The 22399-nt window shown below is 42.9% G+C and overlaps 1 protein-coding gene and 1 non-coding gene across 7 annotated transcripts; one reads left to right on the top strand and one right to left on the bottom strand.

The window, feature by feature from the left end:
- The first annotated feature begins 421 nt into the window (after positions 1-421).
- Positions 422-22138, top strand: pfkpa (phosphofructokinase, platelet a). 6 transcript variants are annotated; one of them, XM_042219254.1, is made up of 23 exons: positions 422-703; positions 3287-3360; positions 4159-4236; positions 5340-5529; positions 5785-5950; positions 6214-6258; positions 6345-6453; positions 7107-7202; positions 8380-8472; positions 10145-10270; positions 10865-10929; positions 11179-11248; positions 12195-12341; positions 13484-13554; positions 13769-13856; positions 14577-14729; positions 17288-17452; positions 18629-18690; positions 18941-19052; positions 19377-19476; positions 19804-19809; positions 21101-21206; positions 21330-22138. In XM_042219254.1, the coding sequence occupies exons 1-23, from the start codon at positions 610-612 to the stop codon at positions 21484-21486; spliced, it is 2373 nt and encodes a 790-aa protein (XP_042075188.1). In that variant the 5' UTR covers positions 422-609; the 3' UTR covers positions 21487-22138. The 6 variants fall into 6 exon arrangements, with proteins under 6 accessions (XP_042075188.1, XP_005918488.1, XP_005918484.1 ...); XM_005918422.3 differs by lacking the exons at positions 7107-7202; positions 14577-14729 and adding exons at positions 6656-6751; positions 15729-15881 and having other exon boundaries at positions 423-703; XM_005918426.2 differs by lacking the exon at positions 19804-19809.
- Positions 11518-11590, bottom strand: trnat-ugu. Its single transcript has one exon. It is a non-coding gene; the product is annotated as a tRNA-Thr (tRNA).
- Positions 22139-22399: the final 261 nt, after the last annotated feature.

A 22399-nucleotide genomic window follows, 5' to 3' on the forward strand; every position in this document is an offset into this window, starting at 1 on the left:
GTTGGGCAAATACATCAGCAACAGTGAAAGAATATAGATTTAGAATACTATAAAACGTACACAGTTGAAACACAAGGATTACCAAAATGTTGATGATCGAGCAAACCAGTTACTGCAATAAAAACATCTAGGCCTAGAAATAGAAATAAAAATATTTATATTGCTATTACTACTCATAGTATTAATTTAAAAATAATAGATTTATTCGTCTTTACACTGTATGATTCAGGTGTTTCTGTGTGTAACTTTCGTAGCCTGTTGCTTCCTCCTCACTAAGGTTCACTGAAACCTCGCCGGCATCCTCTAATGATAGACCCGCCCACACATCTCTTATTAGTTTGCAAGCGAACGGATGCTGCTGGAACTATGATTTGATTGGCCCGAGCTTCTGCCAATAACTGTCCTCGCGCTCGGCCTATGCAAATCAGCGACCAGATACGGAACAGGCAGGAGAAGGAGACCAAAGCGGGCATACTGTACATAGGTAGAGGGCATAGATTGTTGCCCTTCATCATTTCAGCACAGTTCCGTACTGTCGGTGTTCTCTTTTATCGGCTTGTGCCAGGAAACACATATTTATTTATATTTATATAGTGAGTTGCAGTGAAAATGGCGCAGCCGGACAGCAAGAAGATATTTTTTGAGAACCTGTCGGGAGCGGGCAAAGCCATTGCGGTGCTGACGAGCGGAGGGGATGCTCAAGGTAGAGTATCGAGTTACACTTTTTGTGGATACTTGTGTGAAGCATCGTATCAGTGAGGAAAGGCCCGCAAAGGGCGAAGATACACAGCCGTGTCATAGTGAACTGCCTGTCAAGTCTGCCTGGCTTTTATTTAAAAACGCGGTGGGGCGCGGTGGTACAGTAAGGCTGTGATGTTATGTGCCATTTACACGGTTAGCCGGCATGCTAACACCGCGCACCCTGCTAAGTCGCTAACAGCATCATCCTGTCATTGATTCAGAGGCATGTGTGACATTACCCAGCGGCTCAGACAGATGCGTCAAGGTCGAGCCGCGCGGTTTGCTTTCCTCCTCACAGTTTATTATTGCATTATAACTGACGGGCTTGTGTTAGCATTTAATTAGCGCAGATTCCCAATTAATTTAGGTTGTGCAGAAGCCAGATACGCAGGAGTGCAGGGCGCTGTGTAACCATTAAAAGCTGGTTCTGGTGGATGCGTAGGCCACTAGCGCACAGGTTGGAAATTCTTACACAGCGTTTCTGTCGTGTTCAGTTTTAGCGAGACTAGAGACTTTGGATTTTTATTAGCACAGTGGAGGCCAGCGGTTGTGGGATGCCGGCATCCTGTGTACGTGATGAGCAGCATATAACTCATCTACGTCTCTTCCAGTCAACTATACGTCACAGAGGAAACCCGGGTCATGTGCTCACCGGCTCATCTCGTAATTTCGCTTAAGCACATGTACATCTACTACTGCCGTGTAACGCCACATTGTAATGGCAGCCGGCTGATCCGAATGAGTTACATCATCTTATAATTAAACAACAAAATTCGAAACTTTATGATTTTATTTAAAGACAGGATGTGATTATTTTTACCTGTTATGTAACTTATTATTAGGCCTACACGTGACCAGTGTAGTAGAGGAAACATAAAGAGAGAGTGAATCCATCCTGATAGCTTTCAAGCTGTAGAAAGTGAAATATGAGCAAAACATGAATAAATATGGATATTTGAAAACATTTTTTCTTCTTATTGTTTTCATGCTGCACGGAAAGTTATTAACAAACCAACTGTAAATTGTAATTTGACAAAAATAGCAAGAAGCTTTGTATCTTTGTGGGGAAAAAACTTCTTTATCCTGCTTTAAAAATAGTCAGAAAGCACTTCAGCTGTTTTTGGCTTATTGATCCAGATATTCTTCCAATATTACCCTGAGAAGCCATGGTCAGATCAAAGTTGTGTCCACTTTTAGCATTGGATTGTGATACAAAGGGCAGCAGCACTGACACTGCTCTACAGCATTAAAGAAGCTTCTTTATTTTCTAATGTTGTTTATGTTAAAATCTTCTGCTAAATAACCACCCTGTTTTAAACTTTTCAATACATAATTTAGACAAATGTTGACCTTTTCTCAGAAACCACCTGTTGTTGTTATGTAAGTGCATTTGTGAAGAATTATTAATAATGCATTATTATTAATTACACCAGGTGTTCTATAGTGTAACCTCCATCCTCCAGGAGCTCAAAGAGTGAATGTGGTTATTCAGAAGCAGTGAATTGATCCACTTAATTGCAGAACAAACACGCAACGCTGGCCCCAGAGTTAAGCAGTGAGTCTGCAGCATGCTAGCTGAGACCGTGCATCAATGTCAGAGTACATTGTGTAGCCTTGGCTGAGTGCTTTCAGTCAGTCAGCAGGAGAGAGAGTCAGTCACGCAGAAGAAGAGATGTTCTGCTTTGATAGAGACTTTGAAACGTTCAGCTGAGATATCTACGCGAACATCTTTTCATATATTCTGCCTCTGTTTTCACCACACTCTGATGTCTGATGCCCCTGTGATTGTAGTTATGTAACAAGGACAGCGTGCCATGGATCATACACTGGGTTGTATTGTTGGTCCTTTTCTAATAATTCTGGATGCTTTGCCGGCTTCATGAGCAGATCACATTGCAGAGGCCTCCTAATTTGTTCCCTTCCCTCACTGCTGTGTCCTCTGCTTCCCGAGTGGGCTGAGCCTTTGTGTTGCAGAGTAACAGTACTGCTTGGTTCACAAGGAAACCCAGTCCTTTCTTCCCTTTGTTTACAACTCTTCCAGTTAGCCAAGTTCTCCTTCCCCTCCTTCCTCTGGGCAAAGCTTTACGTTTTTATCCCATCTGTGTTGAAGCTAACCCTGACGTTGACATTAAAGCCACAGAGCATGGTCTTACTGGTTAGTATTTTCACTCAGACTCACAGAACCTGTAGGAGGAGCTAGGAAAGCCTTTTGACCAAACATGGCAGGGCTTTCTGATGGGGCAAAAAAATCCACAAGTGACACACAGACACTATAAACACGCAAAGGCTGGGCTTACACACATTATCTCCCACATCCAGGACATAGAAATACTCATAAAAAAATAAATAAAGGTTTACAGCTGCACCCAGATTAAATAAATATCCATGTAGCTTAAGCCCTGGGAGAGCCATGCAAATCGGGGTTTTACAATGACTTGGTGCAGTTGAGACACATGTGTTTTCCCTCTCTATAGTTTAAAGTTTGACCTTGTAAAAAAAGTTGTTTTGTGATTAAGATTTCTTCTTTTAACTCTTTCTCTTTCAGGAATGAATGGTGCTGTGCGTGCTGTGGTTCGAATGGGGTTGTACGTGGGGGCAAAGGTTTATTTCATTCATGAGGTGAGCCATAAATTTATCTTTAGGACTATAGTAGCATTTTCAAGGAAAATCACTATAAAGTATTTGGAAGACATTTAAGCCCAACTTTAATGGTTGGATTTGTGTACAGTACTAGCCAGGGGTCCGGTATCAATACAGGGATGTTTATTTTGTTTTCATGAAGCAGATGTTAAAAGAGCTTTGCTCTGTCTGCTCATCCTGTGATCCCAGCACATCTGTGTACGTGTGGCTTCTGCTCACACACAGTGTGATGTTACATAACTGAGGCTTTAGATGCCTCATATGAATACCCTGCACCCAGCTAAGGTAGCACAGTATGACGATGCACCAGTCTTATAGTTAATGATGTAAATTTCATTGGTTTTGAATTATGTGGAAATATTTTGATTATTTCAAGTCATGATGACAATAGGATGTCGTTGCGTTGTATTTTGGGCTGTTAGCCAGAGGTTATTTGGAGTGTGTGTTTGTTTGCTTAGCTCGTGCAACACTCAGAAAGATGATTCTTTGGCCTCATAACCATGAAGCAATATTTTGAAATAAATTGCAGCAGAAATCAAATGGTCATGTATTCAAATAAATAATTAGTAAGGAAAATAAACTGAATGTATACTACTTGAGTAAATTTTATTTGCCCAGATCCCATTAAATGTAACATTTCATGTTGTACTTATGTAACAGAGTTACATGGGCAAATTATATGTTTATTACATGTAATTTATATCTAATTAAATTAGTTAAAGCCACAAGTTTAGGTATAAATGTTAAATGTATATTCTTTTTTTTCTCTGTAATCAGGGATATCAGGGTATGGTGGATGGTGGGGATAACATAAAGGAAGCCACATGGGAAAGTGTGTCCAGCATGCTGCAGTTGGTGAGTAATTATCATGGTCTATATTAGACACATGTAACATACACAGAGTGAGGTTTTTATAAGCAGGTGTTCTCTCTCCTGTGGGCTCCCGGCTTATATCGGAAACATTCGAAAGTAATAAATACTTTTGCAGTTCTTGGACTGCAGTGTGCAGTGTTTCCCACATGGAAACATTACTTGAATGGGCTGGCAGGTGTTTTAATAACTGTCCAAAAACTCATTTAGCTTTTTATTTGTGTGGAGGAACGCCTTGATGTGTGATTGATTTATGATCTTCTCACTCTGCAAGTTCATCATCTTCCAGTAAGCTAACTCTGGCCCTTCCTGTATCGTTTTTCTTCCTGGCTCTCTGACCAGGCTACTGTTGTGATGGTAATCAGCGTTATTCAGCTGCTTTCTCTAGAGAGGATCACGTCCATTTAGATGTACTCCAGTTCCACTGTTTTGAACTGCAGCTGGGGATAGTATCCTTGTGCTCCTCCGGTTGTCCTCTGTGAGTTTGAGGAACCATTCTAACTAGAACCTGGAGCAAGTGGAGACCCGTTTGATGTATTGCTTTGAAGTCCACCGAGGCGACTTTGGAGTATTGTCACCAGCTGCAGTTCAAGACAGTGCAGTTAGAGTTCATCTTAATAGATAAGCAGCTTATTTTACTCAAAGCACTTTGCAGAGGAACAATCTTCATATCGACGTGTTTAATAATGAATAAATAACCTAACCTCACATCAGATTTATTTCTTGAGACGTTTACTATAAATTGGAATTATTATCCTTTTTATTATGGCGTGACTAATGCATCCACATGCCCTCTTTACCCACCATAAATAAAATATAAAAGTGTGGAAAAACACAGAAATATGTATTTATCAAAGTTAGGTTTATCTTGCAGGAAGCAATGCACAAAGGAGGAACATGTAAGTCATGTGACACAGACGATAAGGCTGTTTAGTGGTGAAACATTACAACCTCTAACATCGCAGTAGGCAGTGTGTTATCAGTAGTGCTTTTCCTGTTGAAGAACAAACGCAGGAGTTCAAACCAAAAGAATAACCATGTGATATGGGCCGGAGACACTTTTAAAACGTTCCCATTATCGTCACCAGGGAGGGACCGTTATCGGCAGCGCTCGCTGCAAAGAGTTTCGCACTCACGAGGGGCGCCTGAAGGCTGCCCACAACCTGGTGCAGCACGGCATCACCAACCTGTGTGTGATCGGTGGAGACGGCAGTCTGACGGGAGCCAACCTCTTCAAGGAGGAATGGAGCGGGCTGCTGAATGAGTTGGTGGAACAAGGTAGTGGAGGCTTTATGGCTCTGTGTTTCCTATTTCCAGTCAAGACAAAATGCAGTTTATATATTCTGAGGACGTGGTTACACTGTTGAAAACAATTCTGCACAGCATGTGGAGCTTGGAGTCATTTGGTGCCATACTGAGAAACCGTATCTCCTGCCAGTAATATCAGAGATTTGTGTTTGTAGGAACAGCTGTGACTCAGAGTGGTTACTCAGACAAAAGCCCAGTCCTGCTCTAAGCTTCTTTTCCTTTCAGGTTTGATTGAGGCCGATGCCGTCCAGAAGTACTCTGCCCTTCACATTGTGGGGATGGTCGGCTCTATCGATAACGACTTCTGTGGAACTGACATGACAATTGGCACTGACTCGGCTTTGCACAGAATCATCGAGGTGGTGGACGCAATTATGACAACTGCACAGAGGTGAGCTGTCAACATAAGCACCTTTAGCAGCTTTACGTGTGAAAGTTTGCTGAATATGTGACAAGTCAGTCGCTAGTTCAGGCTTTAATTATCAGGGTACATTTCAAATATAATAATCCTTCACTCTTACCAGCAGCTGTTTCAATCACTCGCCTTGAAGTTGAGAAAAGTTTAACGCAGGAAAAAACTATCATGGTATCTTCTACACCTGCTCTCGGGTACATCAGCGTTCCTACATCATATTTCCTCTCCTTATCTTTCAGTCACCAGAGGACATTTGTTTTGGAGGTCATGGGCAGACACTGTGGGTAAGAAAAGATAAACCTTAGCAGATCCAGAACCATCAACTCTCAGTCAGAGACACAGGCCTTTATCACCTGTGTGTGTTTCCCAGCTACCTGGCCCTGGTGAGCGGTCTGGCTTGCGGGGCAGACTGGGTGCTGATCCCTGAAATGCCTCCAGAGGATGGCTGGGAGGAGAAGATGTGTCAGAAACTATCCGCGGTAACACAGTCAGACTTGCTCAGTGAAGTGTAGTATTACTGGGTTGTTCTATGAGATGTAATGTTATATTTACTCTGATAACATGTTGTTCCAAACCTTACCTTTCTTTGTTTTTCTACACAGACTTTAAATCACGAAAGACTTTTGTGAGATTTTGTGTTTTTTCTGCTTTGAAAAAAAATGCCAATGTTCTATGATTTAGACCCGTTCCAGGGGAACAAGGCTGAACATAATCATAGTTGCAGAGGGAGCCATTGACAGGCACGGGAAGCCTATAACCTCTAGTTTTGTCAAGGATGTGAGTACCTGAGTGTTAAGAAAGGGGAAGCCAGAAGCACGGAGACCTGACTGATGCAAGCCAGCCATCTGAGCTACACACCACCAAAATCTTTGGTTACAGTTTTCTTACAGTATCCACATTCAGTCCCGTAATAACAAAGTGTGGACAAGCAGCAATAAAGACAGGATACACCTGATAACTAAGTGTGAACACAAGCCGTGGTGACACCAGGCTTTTATTGTGAACAAATCTGTCCTCGGCTCCCAGGCTGCCGCCGTCGTCCGGCTCCCTCCCCGTGCTTCTGAAAGCCCACGTCACAGCCACAGTCTCAGTTTTTCTGTCATGTTGTTTCTCCACCACGCCCTCCTTGTAGAACCGAGCAGGGATGAAAAGGCTGAATATCATAATTGTAGCCGAAGGGGCGATTGATCGTAACAACAAACCCATTACCACTGAATATGTTAAGAATGTAAGTACAGAGTGTACCCAGTTCCAGCTTTGACTCCCTCCTGAATGACCTCTACTACTGTACTGCTGCCCTGGTGTGGCTTTGTTGCTGTGTTTCTGGAATGCTCTGTAAAGCACACTTGCTAGATTGGTAAGAGGGCTTTCACCACACTGTACTGCCAAAGCACTGCAAGGCACCTTTTCTAAACCTCACAGCTATTATAGGTCTTATAGCATTTACTTGTAGCTGCTTCACACATAGCCTTCTTTTTCCTTACAAATTGACTTTTTAACTGTAAATTGTGAATCATGATGATATTATTATATAATTATTACTAACATTTTTATTTGGAGATTCTGTTTTTATTTAAAGTAGCAGAGTAATTATTTTTGATTTCAAATTAAAAGCTCCTTTCTAACATGACTGAAAAATTAGAACGGCTTGCTTGTGCTTTGTTGTTTCCCCTTCTCTTCAGCTTCAGATCGTGTTGATGTTCAAGTTTGTGATGTGCCAGTTTGTTTACATGTGTTTTTGCATATACCTTTGTTTTGTATATATTAGTGACACAGTTATACCTTTATTAGTGTATATATAATATGCATTAGATGAATTTAGACAACAGTAAAGCAACACTTCACCCATAAATCACATAAACATCCTTTCCTCTGGTCCTATTTATCTTGTGCTGTTTATCCATCTAGATGACTTTGCCGTCTGCCTTCTCTTCAGTCGATTTGTGCTGCTCAAAATCCATTTAAAAAGCTCAGCAGGAATGCTTATTTAAAAAAACAAACACTGAACGCCCCCAACACACACGCACATTTTTAAATTTATTTTGTTTAACCGACTAACAGTTGTATCGTTATGTGGAAGGAAGCCTGCATGTACCTGTGAGGTTTATTTTAAATGCATGTATTTATTTAGTTTTTGCTTCTCTGATCAGCACTAGGCAAACATCATCTGATTGCATTATATTCAAGAGAAAACAGACTTACCAATTGGAGCTGAGCGACTCACACCAAAGCAAATATAGGTGATAAACAGCAGCACAGGCCTGAGGAAAGTACAGACATTTGATTTTAGGGTGAACTGCCTCTTTAAGGATCCATTACCTAAATGAACAGCTGTTATTTTCATGAGAATGTTGATGACGTGATGCCAGGCCATCTGCTCAAACTTGTTTTTCTTTTCCTCGCAGCTCGTGGTCAAGTGCTTGGGTTTCGACACACGAGTGACAATTTTGGGACACGTGCAGAGAGGAGGAACCCCATCTGCCTTTGACCGTATCTTGGTAGGTCCACACTCCTGAGTTATGAGCCAGCGCTCTGATGTTTTTTTGCTAAATGTTGAGTTACTTTAGGGGCTAAAATATCAAACATTTGTTGGGTTCACGTGCTCAAAAAGCAGGATTAATTTTTCTCTGTGAAACTACTTTGCCTCTGGCCTGTTGGTTAAATAAAACTTGTTTTAAAAATAAGGAATTAAATGATGCCAGATCATTTGATGGAAATGAACTTCAACCTCCAGAAGACACCCTAAAAATCAAATTACTGCAGGCTAGTAGTTAAAAATGGTTCTCAGTAGTTTGTGTGACCCCCACAATCTCGTCAGCATTCCTGACAACTGGGCACGCTCCTCATGAGACAAAGGATGATGTCCTCGGGAATCTACTCCCAGAGCTGGACCAGAGCGCCACTGACCTCCTGGACAGTCTGAGCGTCCGTCCAAGGATTTCATCCTGATAGCTAATGGCAGTCAGGGTGCAGTTGCCTGAGCTGTTGAGGTCTGTGTGTCCTCCCATGGATATGCCTCCCCAGCCCATCACTGTCCCACCAACAAACCAGTCATGCTGAACGATTTTGTGGCTTCTCCAGATCCTTTCATGTCTGTCGCATTTGCTCAGGCTGAACATGTACTCATTTGTCAGAAGCACAGGGCAGCGGTGCCCTGCCTGTTTTAGTATTTATGGCAAATGTGAGTCGGGCTCCACGGTGCCAGGCAGTGAACACAGAGGGGAAGCCAGAGGGCATCAGGACCTCAGGCCCGCATGAAGTCTGTTTCTGTGTTTGGTCACAGACATCCACACAGGTGTTCTCCTGGAGGTCATTTTGTAGCTCTGGCAGTGCTCATCCTGTTCCTCCTCGCACAAAGGAGTAGACAACACTCCTGCTGATGAATTAAGGACCTTCTACGCCCCCGTCCAGCTCTCCTAGAGTAACCAAGCTTCTCCTGGGATCTCCTCCATGCTCTTGCACCTGTTCTTAATTTGATCAACACCAAAGCAGCTGAAACTGATCAGCAACCTCCTCTGCTACTTAACTGACCAGATCAGTGCCCACAACTTTAACTGACTTGATGCTTTACTCTGATTAAAAAGGATTCCTTTCATTTTTTTTCCAAGCAGTATCTTTTGCTTTTGGCCTGTCAAATAAACCATGTTTTTAAATTTATCACGTGAGGTTGTTGCAACTGACATTTTTGACTATTTTGGCAGTTTATAGGCACATTTATGTTTTTGAGCAGCATATTTGTTAGTGTTTAAAGTGTTATTCCTAATTTTAAAAGCCATTATATTATCAGAAATGATTTCATTTTCACAATTAATGGTCTTTTGAGAATTTATAGTAAATGTATTGTTTTGAAGAGTTGTCCAAAACATTTCCTGTTCAATCCCGTGTGTGTCTGAGGAGCGCTGCCCTCAGGTTTTACGTTAAGCATATTAACAGATTTGTGGCTCTGCACACGAGCAAGTGTATCCCAGGAACCCTTCCCGTTTACTACAAAACGTCTACAGATGAAAACAAAAAAATGATGGATGTTTAAGAGGAGAATTAAAACCAATTTTAGATTTAAAGTAAATAAAACTTAAAAGAACAAAAGAAACCCTGAGCAGGGGAAGAATGTGTTGGCATAGAAACGATGAGTGAGGAAGATGCAGTTTAATCTGTGCGTCTCACATGCAGGCCAGCCGCATGGGTGTCGAGGCTGTTCTCGCGCTTCTGGAGACCACGGCCAACACGCCGGCCTGTGTGGTGTCTCTGTGTGGGAACACATCGGTGCGCGTGCCTCTGATGGAGTGTGTGCAGATGGTAAGTGCTGCTCTGTGCTGGAAACAGTCCAAGACCATCACGTATTCAATAGGCATGCACACACACATATTTACAAAACCAGAGAAGCCGAGGAGAGACAGAGTCCATAAAGACAAAGAGCTTAAGTAATGATTTCAGACAGCACAGAGTCTGGAGTGGCAATAGTGTCCACAAGAGAAGTGCATTGTTTGAGATGGAGCCACTGGTTAATCATTATCTGTTTATGATGATGTGTACTGCCATAGAAATGCACAAAAAAGCTTTGTTGTCGTTCTCGCTCCTTGTTTGGGTTTAACAGAGCTCACAGTGAAGACCTCACTGACGTTATGTAGCAGGAAATGTTAGAGGTGAAGAGCAGGTTACATATTAGTCACCTTTTTTGCCCAAACACACGTTATTTTTTCCTCTGTCCACACTTCAGGGCAGTTTCTCCTCCATGCAGCAGTTGTGACACTTCAAAGATCACAGACCTTGCATACAGATGTTTATTCCCAAATCGTGTAGATTAAACAAATTGAAAAGTACTTTTGTGCTGCCGTGTCTAAATGCAGATTTCAAGCAATGAAACAATCTCCTTTCTTTTTTTTGCCCCAGACTCAAGAGGTCCAGAAAGCGATGGACCAGAAACGCTTTGAGGAGGCCGTTAAGCTTCGGGGCAGGTATGACCGACAGACCTGAACTTCACTCAGTCCGGTGTTTCTAAGTGCACACAGGGAAAGTGGATCAAGGTGCTATTTTAGAACACCATCAGTCTGTTGTTTACACTCAGTGTTCAGCAGGATGAGGAAAGAGGGGAAGAATCAGGATCATAGACTTCATTTTCAAATACACCTCCCTTAGTTTTGAAGTGTTTACTGTGTATTGAAGTGTTGGAACAGATGAACTCACTGCACTTGGTTTTTCTGCAGGAGCTTTGAAAACAACCTGAAGACATACAAACTGCTGGCTCATCGTAAACCAGAATCCGAGCTGCCGACTGTAAGTGATGGTGTCAGCTTTGCTTGCTCACACTTAACACACACACAGAAATCAAAAAGGACAGAGCCCCCCCCCCCCCACAGAATACCTGTAGAGCAGGTTGTTTTTAGGGAGCCAAGTCAGCCTAAGGTTCTGCCCAATAAATAATGACTCAGCTGTGCCTTACTGCTGCTGCTATTTTAAGAGCTGTCTTTGACAAAACAAAGCCATATACTTTATTTATCTAGAGGTGGAGGCAAAAACAAATAAAAAAGAATTGTCCAGGCATCAGGCCCCAGCGAGGATTGAACTCACGACCCCTGGTTTACAAGACCAGTGCTCTAACCACTGAGCTATGGAGCCTGCGCTGCACACCTTCTGAGGGAGTGACCTTATTACCATTGTCCTGTAGACGGGTGTGTGACATCAGGCTGAGGGCATTAGTATTCAGCAGTCATATGCGTCAGTGGTTCCCTGCTGTTCATTATAAAAAGATGAAAAGTGCACATAATAAGAACAAGTATTGACTTCTAACCATGTTGTTCTTATTTACTGTGAAGCCTTAAGGTTTAGTGAGCGTGGGCTTCATATGGGGCCTGGGTGGCCACTGTTGCTGTGCAGTGATATTAGATCACACCTGGCTCCCCTCTGAGGGTTGGACTTGATCATCCCTGCCAGGAGCTGCAGCTCCACAGGAGGTAGCTTACACTGAAAATCAGCGAAGTGTAGAGGCAGCCTGGCAGACTCCATGCTGTGGAGCTTGCCTTAGGGTCTGACTCCACCCTCTGCCTCTGTGATAATGACCACTGTAGGCTCAGCATGTGGCTGAGAGTACCCCAGAAAGCATTTATTGATTTCTTCTGTAGAGCGTGATCATCCATGTTCAAAAACACACTTTATCATTTGGTGGGATTATTCCAGAGCCAGAATGTATGATAACCTGTTGCTGTGCATTTTATGTCTTCAGAGCAACTTCAATGTGGCAGTGCTGAATGTCGGAGCCCCTGCAGCGGGCATGAATGCTGCTGTCCGTTCAGCTGTAAGGGTGGGCATCTCTGAGGGGCACAAGATGTTTGCCGTCAGTGATGGCTTTGAGGGATTCTACAAAGGACAGGTGAGACTTGTAGCACTGCTGCTGCACTACTGCATGTCATTATAATCGGCCTGAAACTAATGAGATTTCATGTTATTTAAATGCATTCATAATTTCCAAGCTTAATAAAAATCTTCTGTGTGTGTGACTCCAATTTTTTAATCAATATCTCAGAGAGAATTGGCTTAGCTTGATGAGAGTCAGACAGTGCACAGTCACACTAAAGCATAATCAGGGAAACCCGGGGGATAATCTGTCCAGATTAATGTAAACCAATTTCCTCACGCTCACTCTCCCTGCTCTGCTCGGCTCAGTCGAAACGATGCAGTACCACAACTATCCAGTGGGGGGAAACAGACTGTTCTCCCTGGGCTGAGAAACACAGCTCTGTACTGATAAGTCAAAGAGTTTCTCACATTACCTATCACCATAATGTCACGGGATTTATGAATACAGGGTAAAAGCAAGCAGCACCTGTGTGACTTTTAACAATGAAAACCTGTACTGATATGTAATCTGAGGTGATACCGTTTCTTTGTTGCATGACTGGTATAACTAGTTTCTGTCCTGTAGCCTCCTTTGACGAAACCGCTCAGAGTGTGGGGTCGGCTCAGTGAACAGCACTTAAGAAACAATCGGATCATTTATCTCTATCAGAATGTCTCCACTGTCACTGCTTAGTTAAACATCCTCTGTGAGACCTGGATTCAGACTGTGCCTACTGACCCCAAGAAGATTAGAGCAGAGGGAATAATGGATTTCTGTTATTCAGGACTCAAGCTCTCTCTGCTACACGCTTTGTTAGTTTCCGCTGCTACATGAAAGAGATTGTCCAGCAAATTAACTCTGGTGTTTGCAATGTCTGCCCTGAGAACCAGGAGGATAGGACAGAAAATACACAACTGTGAGAGAGATGCAAACTTAAGAAAATAAATTGGGGAGAAAACAGCTTCCACACTGGGACTACATGCATTAGTCTCTGTGCAACTCTTAACACAACAAAGAAAGAAAAAGGCAGCTTTTGGAGCTTTTCAGCTCGTTGCAGGTTAGAAGAGCACTAAATTAGAACATTTAAAACAAAACAAAATAAATAAAAGCATCCTGTGAACGACTCCACTCATCAGTAATAGCTAACATATCTGTCTCATCCATCTACCCTTCAGATTAAGGAGGTGAAATGGGGTGATGTCGGAGGTTGGACGGGACAGGGTGGCTCCCTGTTGGGGACAAAAAGGTAAAGAGTCTTCAGTTTTTCTTATAAAATAATGATTAAATTGAGATATCTACAAAGGTGATGGAGTCTGTATCAGCACTGTACCAGTGTATCCAGAGAATTTCCTCATAGACGGCTTTAAGAAACTAAATTTCCAGCCATACACTTTGTATTTCAATGATTTTGCATATTTCCATAATGTTTTTTTTCATAATACTCATTTTGTAATCCTCAGAACACTTCCTGCAAAACACGTGGAGAAAATTGCTGAGCAAATGCGAAAGCACAATATAAACGCTTTGCTGATTATCGGTGGATTCGAGGTAAGTTTCACACTCAGTTTTTGTCTCTGCTCGTTTTGCTTTTAACTTGTTGAGTCTGTCAGTAGATGCTTCTCATCTTTAAGTCTGTGTACAAGCTTAAAAGCTTTTAAATGATGAATATTTATGACATGTTACAGTAAACAGTATAATGTTTCCATCAGCCTTATCCCGCTTCATTTCAGCACACCTCTGTATGGTTCCATGCATAGCTGTGTACAAAACTATGCTTTAAATTCAGTTCTCTGCCTAAAAGCAGAGCTGCAGAACTGCAACATTGGAAGCTAATATTTAGCATTACATGTTAAATGGTATATGATATATATGTATAGCTATATAGTGAGAAAGAAGACTCCTTAACATGATGTTTTTGGATTATTTAACTGAAGTTGACTCGATTTGATCTGATTTGGAAACAGAGAACACCTGCTTTTCTTCAGCCATTTCACGCACTCCTGTATAGATGCTCACCAGCTTTACTTTTCCTTTGATGAATGCAAGTAAATGAGTTATCCTGTGTATGATGTACGTGTGTGTTTTTTGAGGGTGAATGTGGAGTGGTACCTGTCTGTTTCGCTGCTGTCCGTTGTGATAGACCTGGCTCCTCCCCTTGGCACCCTCCACTTATGTCTTACCCTTTCCTTTGTGGCAAGTAGCACCTCTCTTCCAGACCAATCTTCCAAACCCCTCGCAGACACTAAAGCACTTGGCTCTGCCCTGCAGGCCTTCCTGTCACTGCTGGAATTGTTAACGGCTCGTGGGAAATATGACGAGTTCTGTGTGCCCATGGTCATGGTCCCAGCCACTGTCTCCAACAATGTGCCGGGCTCTGACCTCAGCATTGGCGCTGACACGGCTCTGAACGCCATCACTACTGTAAGTGATGGGGCCTGCCAACAGGAATAGACAGACATGACACAGACACACAAACACATCCGCTCACTTTACAAGCCAGCCAGCTGTGTTTCAACAAGGGGGAAAAACCCACAGTGTTGTGTTTTACCAGTCACCAGCCTGTCAGGGGATCATTCGGAAGAAATCCTTGTAACGGTGGCATCTGTCAGCCACACGTGGCACAAAAAGCCTCCCTAAAAACGAGAAATTCAGACAGACAAAGTGAGTCATGTCAGCACCGTGAGGCGTGACTGGTAAACGTAAAGCTCCCTTCAGGTAAGTAAGTGAGTGTCAACATGGAGGCATGCTGTGAGGTGCACACGTGTTGTGGCCGCCATGTTTTGCTCTGCTTGCCCTTCTCCCTGTCTTTGTGTTTGTGATAGTGTCCTCTGACACGTCATGACGAGTGGCTGGCTGCATGCAGGTTTTGACGTCTACACATCGCAAGAACACAAGCTTAACAGCCTGTAGTTCAGGTAACGTGTGCTGTTTCAAACTGGAATCATCGCAGCTTGGCCATCTTCATGTCCTCCTGCTGTGTATGCAGACTCGACTGGCCCTGCTTGTCCTGCTGAATATAAGCAGATCTGGCTGTCATGTGGTTGATATATGCCGCGTCACCGTGGAGCAGATTCTGAGGCCAACAAACACACATCTCTCTGTCCTGTCTCTTCATCTGTTCTTTGTCTGTCCCTGTTTATCATCCTTCCCTCTGTTTTCTCTGTCTGCACATCAACTTCCTGTTCTGATTACACGTTCCCCTCTCTGCTCTGCCACTCTTTCTGTTCTTATTTTCTTTTCTCCACCACTCTGTTCACAATCCCATCCTCCCGTCCTTTCTGCCAAAGGGAAGCCATAGCCGCTATCACACGGAACATGCCGGAATGGCGGGATACTCTCTTGCAAACTGAGAGAGATTCACCCCTCTCTCTCTATAAGTGACCGGTCGTCTAACGCGTTTTCTGTATACTGCTGCTTCAGGCGTTTGAGAGTCTGCTGCAGCTGTATGAGGCTCGCGCCAACTATGAGGAGTTTTGCATCCCGATGTGTATGCTGCCTGCCACCATAAGTAACAATGTACCCGGCACCGATCTAAGTATCGGGGCAGACACGGCCCTCAATGCCATTGTGGAGGTAAGGCAGTCAAACCGCCGCCAGCAGAGCTTTGAGCGCTTTGTTCAAGATGCTTGTGCAAAGACACTGAACGTGAGGCATGATATGAAAGTGCAAGAGAGAAAACTGTGGTCCAGTGCTAATACTCAGCAAACTGTCCGCTTACAGAAGGTGCTACACTATTTTCTCTGGATTTAGGTTACAGTAAAGGCAACAAAAGTCAATGAACTAAACTTAGCCCGAACACTAACTCAAACATAAACTGTGCATTCATGTGCTGCTGCGAAAAATTGGAAAAAAGTGTTTTCCTACTGATCCCCCTCACATCATCAAAACAACTGAGAAAGATGGAAAAGTTTGGTGCACAACTTTCTCAGTTCTTTTAAATCATACACAAAAGCATGAAGTAAAATTGTGCACATTTAAGTACATCAGTGTTGTTTTCTAACATTAAATATATGATATGCTGAAGCACTTTGAGGGCTCCAGGATAGTGATTTACAAAACTGTTAGCTTGTGTCCATGCAGAGAAACAGATTTGTTACAAATGTTACTTCTTAGAGCTAACCCTGTTAAAAGCTAAAGCAACAGTTTATTTATTGGATGGCCTGTATTTGTATAGCGCTTTACTAGTCCCTAAAGACCTTAACACATCCAGTCATCCACACATTCGTGATGGCAGCTACATTGTAGCCACAGCCACCCTGGGGCGCACTGACAGAGGCGAGGCTGCCGGACACTGGCGCCACCGGGCCCTCTGACCACCACCAGTAGGCAATGGGTGAAGTGTCTTGCCCAAGGACACAATGACCAAGACTGTCCAAGCCGGGGCTCAAACCGGCAACCTTCCGATTACAAGGCAAACTCCCAACTCATAAGCCACGATCGCCCTGTGCTATTTCAACACATTCTCATTTAAAAGCACATGGATACACTATAGCACGATTTCCCATTTTTGGAAGACGGGCTCTCTGCAGAGCACGTGAATTCACAGTAACACATATTTTTATATTTTTACCACTGCTGTAACTTCTAAACTGACGCTAGATTATCTCATATTTAGCTGATTGTCAGCACTGGGCTATCAAAATAAAAATCTAGCACAGGAAGAAAAATGTTTCCACATAGAATTTAACCAAGTGTTTGCATATGAATTCTGAATTTAATGTTACCATCTGACGTGTTCTGTCGTCTTTCGCAGGATCCAGTCTGTCTGGTGAAAGCAGCATTTAGATGAATCTGTTGTTGAAATGTAGCTATTCGCTAAATAAGCATGCTGTTGTTCTACTGTGTGGAAAGTCTTAAGTTAACACTAATCTTTATGTTTACCTTGATGGGCAAATATGAGCTCAGGGTTACAGAGGTTAGCTTTGACCACATTGGTGCTGAATGTATGCTGACTTTGTGAGCTCATGTGCGTGTGTCAGACCTGTGACCGCATCAAGCAATCAGCCAGTGGGACCAAGAGACGTGTGTTCATTATTGAGACTATGGGAGGCTACTGTGGCTATCTGGCCACGGTGGGGGGCCTGGCTTCAGGGGCCGATGCTGCTTACATCTACGAGGAGCCGTTTGACATCAAAGAACTGCAGGTATGACGCAACCACAGAACCAGTATGCATTCATTATTTAAAGTAGACCTGTGATGGTCATTTCAGTACCAGCTTTTTATTCTTGGACTGAAGTAGCTTTGCATGAGTCACAGTTCCAAAATAAACAAACAAACAGTTTTGGCTCCTCTCTCTCCAAAGACATTCTCCCTTTATTACAGTTATTTTCGTATTGTCCAATGAACAACAAACAGTGTTATATAAATGCTCAGAGATAAACACTGAAGTAAGCAAGCAAATAAAACATTCTAACAAAACAAACAGCAGCAAAAAGAAAACTATCCTGTATGAAAACAAAAACATTCAATAATAACTTTAATAATGATGGAATCTGTTATATTTATAGTGTATATACACTTAATGCCCACTTTTGTAGGTACACCAGTTTAAATTCCTTTTAATCCAAATATCTAATCAGCTAGTCACATGACAATTACTCACTGCATCTGGCATGCAGACACTGCTGATCTACTGGGATTTGAACCCACAACCATCTCTAGGATTTACAGAGATCGATCAAAGAATAAGAAAGCATCCAGACAAACTGCAGTCCTCTTGGTGAAAGGGCCTCGTTGATGCCAGACGTCTGAGGTGAATAGTCAGACAGCTCTGAGCTAATAGGAAGACAGCAGTGACTCAAATAACCACTCGTTACCACCGTGGTTTACAGAAGAACACCTCTGAATGCACAACAAGTCAAACTACAGCAGCAGGGGACCACAGCAGGGTCCACTCCTGTCAGCTTACAACTGCAAGCTGAAGCAACAGTTAATGTTGCCTGGGCTGTCGAGCCTATTTCTGCTACAGCTTTGAGACTGCAGGGTGAGAATTTGACATAAACGGCATAAAACCATGGCTCCATTCTGCCTTGCATTAACTGCTGGTGGTGTAATGGTGTCGGGGGATTTTCTTGGAAAACTTTAGGCCCCTTAGTACCAGCACTGAAGGCAAAAGAGGTGTACCTAAAAAAGTGGCCGTTAGTGTATATGGCAGTAAATAAGGTAAAGCAACATAGGTCCCCTTTAAGTTTCAGGCTCAGTTCTTTACATGTCATTCCTGGTTTTATCCACTAGATGTCACCCTACTCTAGTTCTAAGGCAGACCTTACAGAGCCACCTATGTGTTAACATCAGCCACATGCACTACTTCGTCCCACAGGCCAATGTTGAACATCTGACAGAGAAAATGAAGACGAGCATTCAGAGAGGTCTGGTCCTCAGGTAAGAAAATGACAGTCACCTTAAATTTCCAGCCAGCATCTCTTTGTAATGAGCTGCAGTGTAAACATGCATTTCCATCCCTCGGTGTTTGAAGCTCCTTGTATAGTAAACAAATGTTGTGGTGAAGCCGACAGTTTTGACAGTGCTGACATTTTACGATCCGGCTCCCACTGATGACGTCCAGCTAGCGTGAGCGTCAACTCACATCGTGAGTGTGCCTCTGCTAACACTTTCACTGTGTGTCTGTCAGGAATGAGAACTGCAATGAGAACTACACAACAGACTTCATCTATCAGCTGTACTCTGAAGAAGGCAGGGGGGTGTTTGACTGCAGGAAGAATGTGCTGGGACACATGCAGCAGGTGGGCTGATTTCCCATTGTATAAATAATCAGTGGTAACGTCTCCTCCAGAGTACAGAAGTGCCAATTTTCCATATTTGTATCATGAATATGCATGTTGTCAGTTTACATGGCTGGTCTTTGTTGTATTTTGGATTTGTGTATCTTGAGATTAGCACATAAAAAAACTGGAACACACAAAACTTTGATGATCTCTGAGGAAAATCTAGTTTGTAATGAAAAGATAGCACAGCTAGCAAACCACATCAGCAAACATGTGTTCAATTAAGAAGAAAGGGGGGAAAGATCTGGTGGATGAGTGAAAACTCTTTAATTTTTTCCAAAGGGAGGAGCGCCGTCTCCATTTGACCGGAACTTTGGGACCAAGATCTCAGCCAAGGCCATGCAGTGGGTCTCCAAAAAGCTGGTTGAGACGTTCAGACAAGGTAAGGTTAATGTTCCCTGCAGCCTGTAATTAGACCCGTGTTAGCCGATCCTCCCTCCCTGCAGAGGCGTGGCCGTTGTGAAGCAGATCTGTCATGGAGTCACTCTGTCTGACATTTTGATGTATGTTTATCCTCACAAAGAAAATGAATTATTGATCATTTACACTCATCAATGTAGCATTTTAATGAGGACCGACACGCTTCCTCATCTGATACGACACAACCGACCTGTACACTGTTTGTGTAATAAGGCCGCCATTAAAGTTAAAACTCCTCTTTTTGTTTTGTTTTTTTGTGTCCATTTCTCTTACACTCGGATGACATAAGATGAAGGTAAATCCTTTTCTTCACGCTGGCTCCATGACCATCTACATATTTAGCTCCTATCTTGTGTTTTCATTTTAGCACCATACTCCCAGTGTGTGTGTGTGTTTCTGTGTGTGTCATTTTCACTGTTGTGTTACACACATGTAGGATGCAATCTGCCCATGCCTTCCAAATTTACCGGCAGCCACCATGCAGTGCTGTTTCCAGGTCCTTTCTGAAATGGAAATGTGCAAGCATGGGCTGTGTGAGCCACACGCACATTTCTTTTTCCTGCTTTTCCCACATTTTCTTGGTAGTGTGCGGTGCTTTATCTCAATTCAGCTGCTTTTGTTCATGGCTTCCATATCAACACCTCTTTGTGCTTCAGTTTTCTCATCCTCTTAAACCACACTGCAGCTGTTTCATTTATGATGATGTTTCAGATAGCCACTAGCTGGTAGAAAGAAATCACTGTGAACCACCCCCACCTCCCCAGATACCTCTCAATGTGAAAGCCACTGGGAATTTAGCCAAAAATCATAACAATTACAAATGGTATCAAAGTTGAGAGTTTAGGTGAGTCCTCGGCCTTTTTAATGAGACAAAAAAGTCCAAAAACATTAAAAACTGAGCTCAGTCACTGGGATTACACTTTAACAAAAAAAAGGACTGTAATTAAAAAACAGAAATTATTTGTGAATTGAAAAGCTATCAAGCAGGTCAGGATGGACCCTTTGGTTGTCTGGTTCTGGCCATCGGGTCGTATGTTTGCTGATCCATGTTCTGCTGTGATTGATCTTCTTTAAAGCTACCGATCACAGAGAGAGGCAGGGTGGGGTGCTGCTGCCATCTGCTGGTAAGGCAGCTGTGGCTGTTGGTGGTTGGCTACATAGACGCAGCTTCAACTCTACAGTTAACTCGCTTTATACATTAACAAAATATTAATAATGAAACGACTAGTTTTTCTAGTGCCAACTAACAAAATCACCGACTTTAAGAAGGGAAGCAGTTATCCTTTGCTGCTGATGTGAGGGTAACCCTGATCACCAGTGTAATCCACTGTTTCTCCAACAAAAACAATGACACTAGTCATTTTCACCAGTGGGCTTTTAAATCACTGACACACAGAGGTGTAGGAAGTTAAACCTAGCGATCAAAAAGTTCCAAAATAACGGCACTGCATAGACCCTAAAAGGTACAGCTGGAACGCTGTTGTAGGTTTCTGTTTCCAGTGGCTTTAATTCCACCCTAATGCATGTTTGTAAGATCAGGGACTTCCTGTGTTTGCACCTTTGATTGATTCAGTGTTTGTGTGCAGGCCGAGTGTTTGCTAACACCGAGGACTCCTGCTGTCTGCTGGGAATGCGCCGCAGGACTCTGGTCTTCCAGCCTGTGGTCCAACTCAAGGATGAGACTGACTTTGTGTATGTATCACAGTAGCTCGCCGGCACACAGGGAGATTAGTCCAGAAGAGAACTCGGGAGTCCAAAATGAGAAAGAAATGCCAAAATAAACGCTGACACTGACGTTTCTTCATCTGTGTGCAGTCACAGGATCCCCAAGGAGCAGTGGTGGCTGAAGCTGCGTCCTTTGATGAAGATCTTGGCTAAGTACAAGACGAGCTACGATGTCTCCGACTCCGGACAGCTCGAGCACGTCGTACACAACCGACCAAAAGACTCGGACGCTTCGGTGGCCATGTGAAGGCCCGCGCTGTATGACGGTCTGAGTTCAGTCTTTGTGTATGATGGAAATTTTGTGAGGTGTCAGTCTTTGTGTTGTAAATGAGCTCCTGTTACAACATGAACACTTTTTTTTCTGGCCACATGCTGTGTTCATGGTCTGTTACTGTCATTCCTTTTAGTGGCGCTCCTCTCAGTTTTGTTTTAAAAAAACTCACCAACTGTAGTCTAGCCTCTCCTCCTCTTATCAAATGCACACACACACAGCTGTCCTGCCATGCATCTGTGTGTCCTCGTCGCCCTGGATCTTTTTAGTGTTTTTAAATTGCACTTTCTGTGTCTTGAGTTGCTTCGACATTCTCTGACTGCAGAGCTGCAGAGTAGGCACTTTATCTGCAGCACAAACCAGTGCGTATCTTCTTAGAACGAGTGTGAGGTTAAGCATATTTATATGAGACTGATGCAATATAGTTTTGCTGCAAGCCAAGAGAACTCCATTCTGTGCTTTAACAAGGAAACTAATATTTATCTTTTAAAAATTATTTTTGCTTGTAAATGTGGATATATTAAAAATGTAGGCACTGCTGTACTGAGTAGCTGTCTGTTATATTGCACCAACAGAGTTAGATGTATATGAGACCCACAGAATAAAATCATACTTGAGATGTGCCTGAGTCACGATTGTCACTTTCCATCAAACGATGTCCTTTTATTTCATCTGGGATTATTACAGTTCTTCCAGTCATTTAATTGACATTTTTGGGGTTTAACTAGAGCTTGTATAATCAAAATCGCTTTCAGTTGACTGACTCTTGGTGAAGCCTGAAGATTAGTGAAGCCAGTTAGCAGGCTCGTGGCCCCGAGTGTCAGATTAATGAGCCATTCATTAGCTGTGTAAATATTTGTTGTTGCAAAGTTAACCTAATGACAAACTA

This window comes from Haplochromis burtoni, unplaced genomic scaffold (genome assembly GCF_018398535.1).
Source record: "Haplochromis burtoni strain Fernald_Lab_line unplaced genomic scaffold, NCSU_Asbu1 Contig_30, whole genome shotgun sequence".
Classification (NCBI taxonomy): Eukaryota; Metazoa; Chordata; class Actinopteri; order Cichliformes; family Cichlidae; genus Haplochromis; species Haplochromis burtoni.

Excerpts from the sequence above, each read along its gene's own strand:
- pfkpa (XM_042219254.1), top strand. The coding sequence starts at position 610 with ATGGCGCAGCCGGACAGCAAGAAGATATTTTTTGAGAACCTGTCGGGA. Across the intron at positions 704-3,286 it reads GAGCGGAGGGGATGCTCAAG|GAATGAATGGTGCTGTGCGT; the intron begins GTAGAGTATCGA and ends TTTCTCTTTCAG. Across the intron at positions 13,857-14,576 it reads TGATTATCGGTGGATTCGAG|GCCTTCCTGTCACTGCTGGA; the intron begins GTAAGTTTCACA and ends TCTGCCCTGCAG.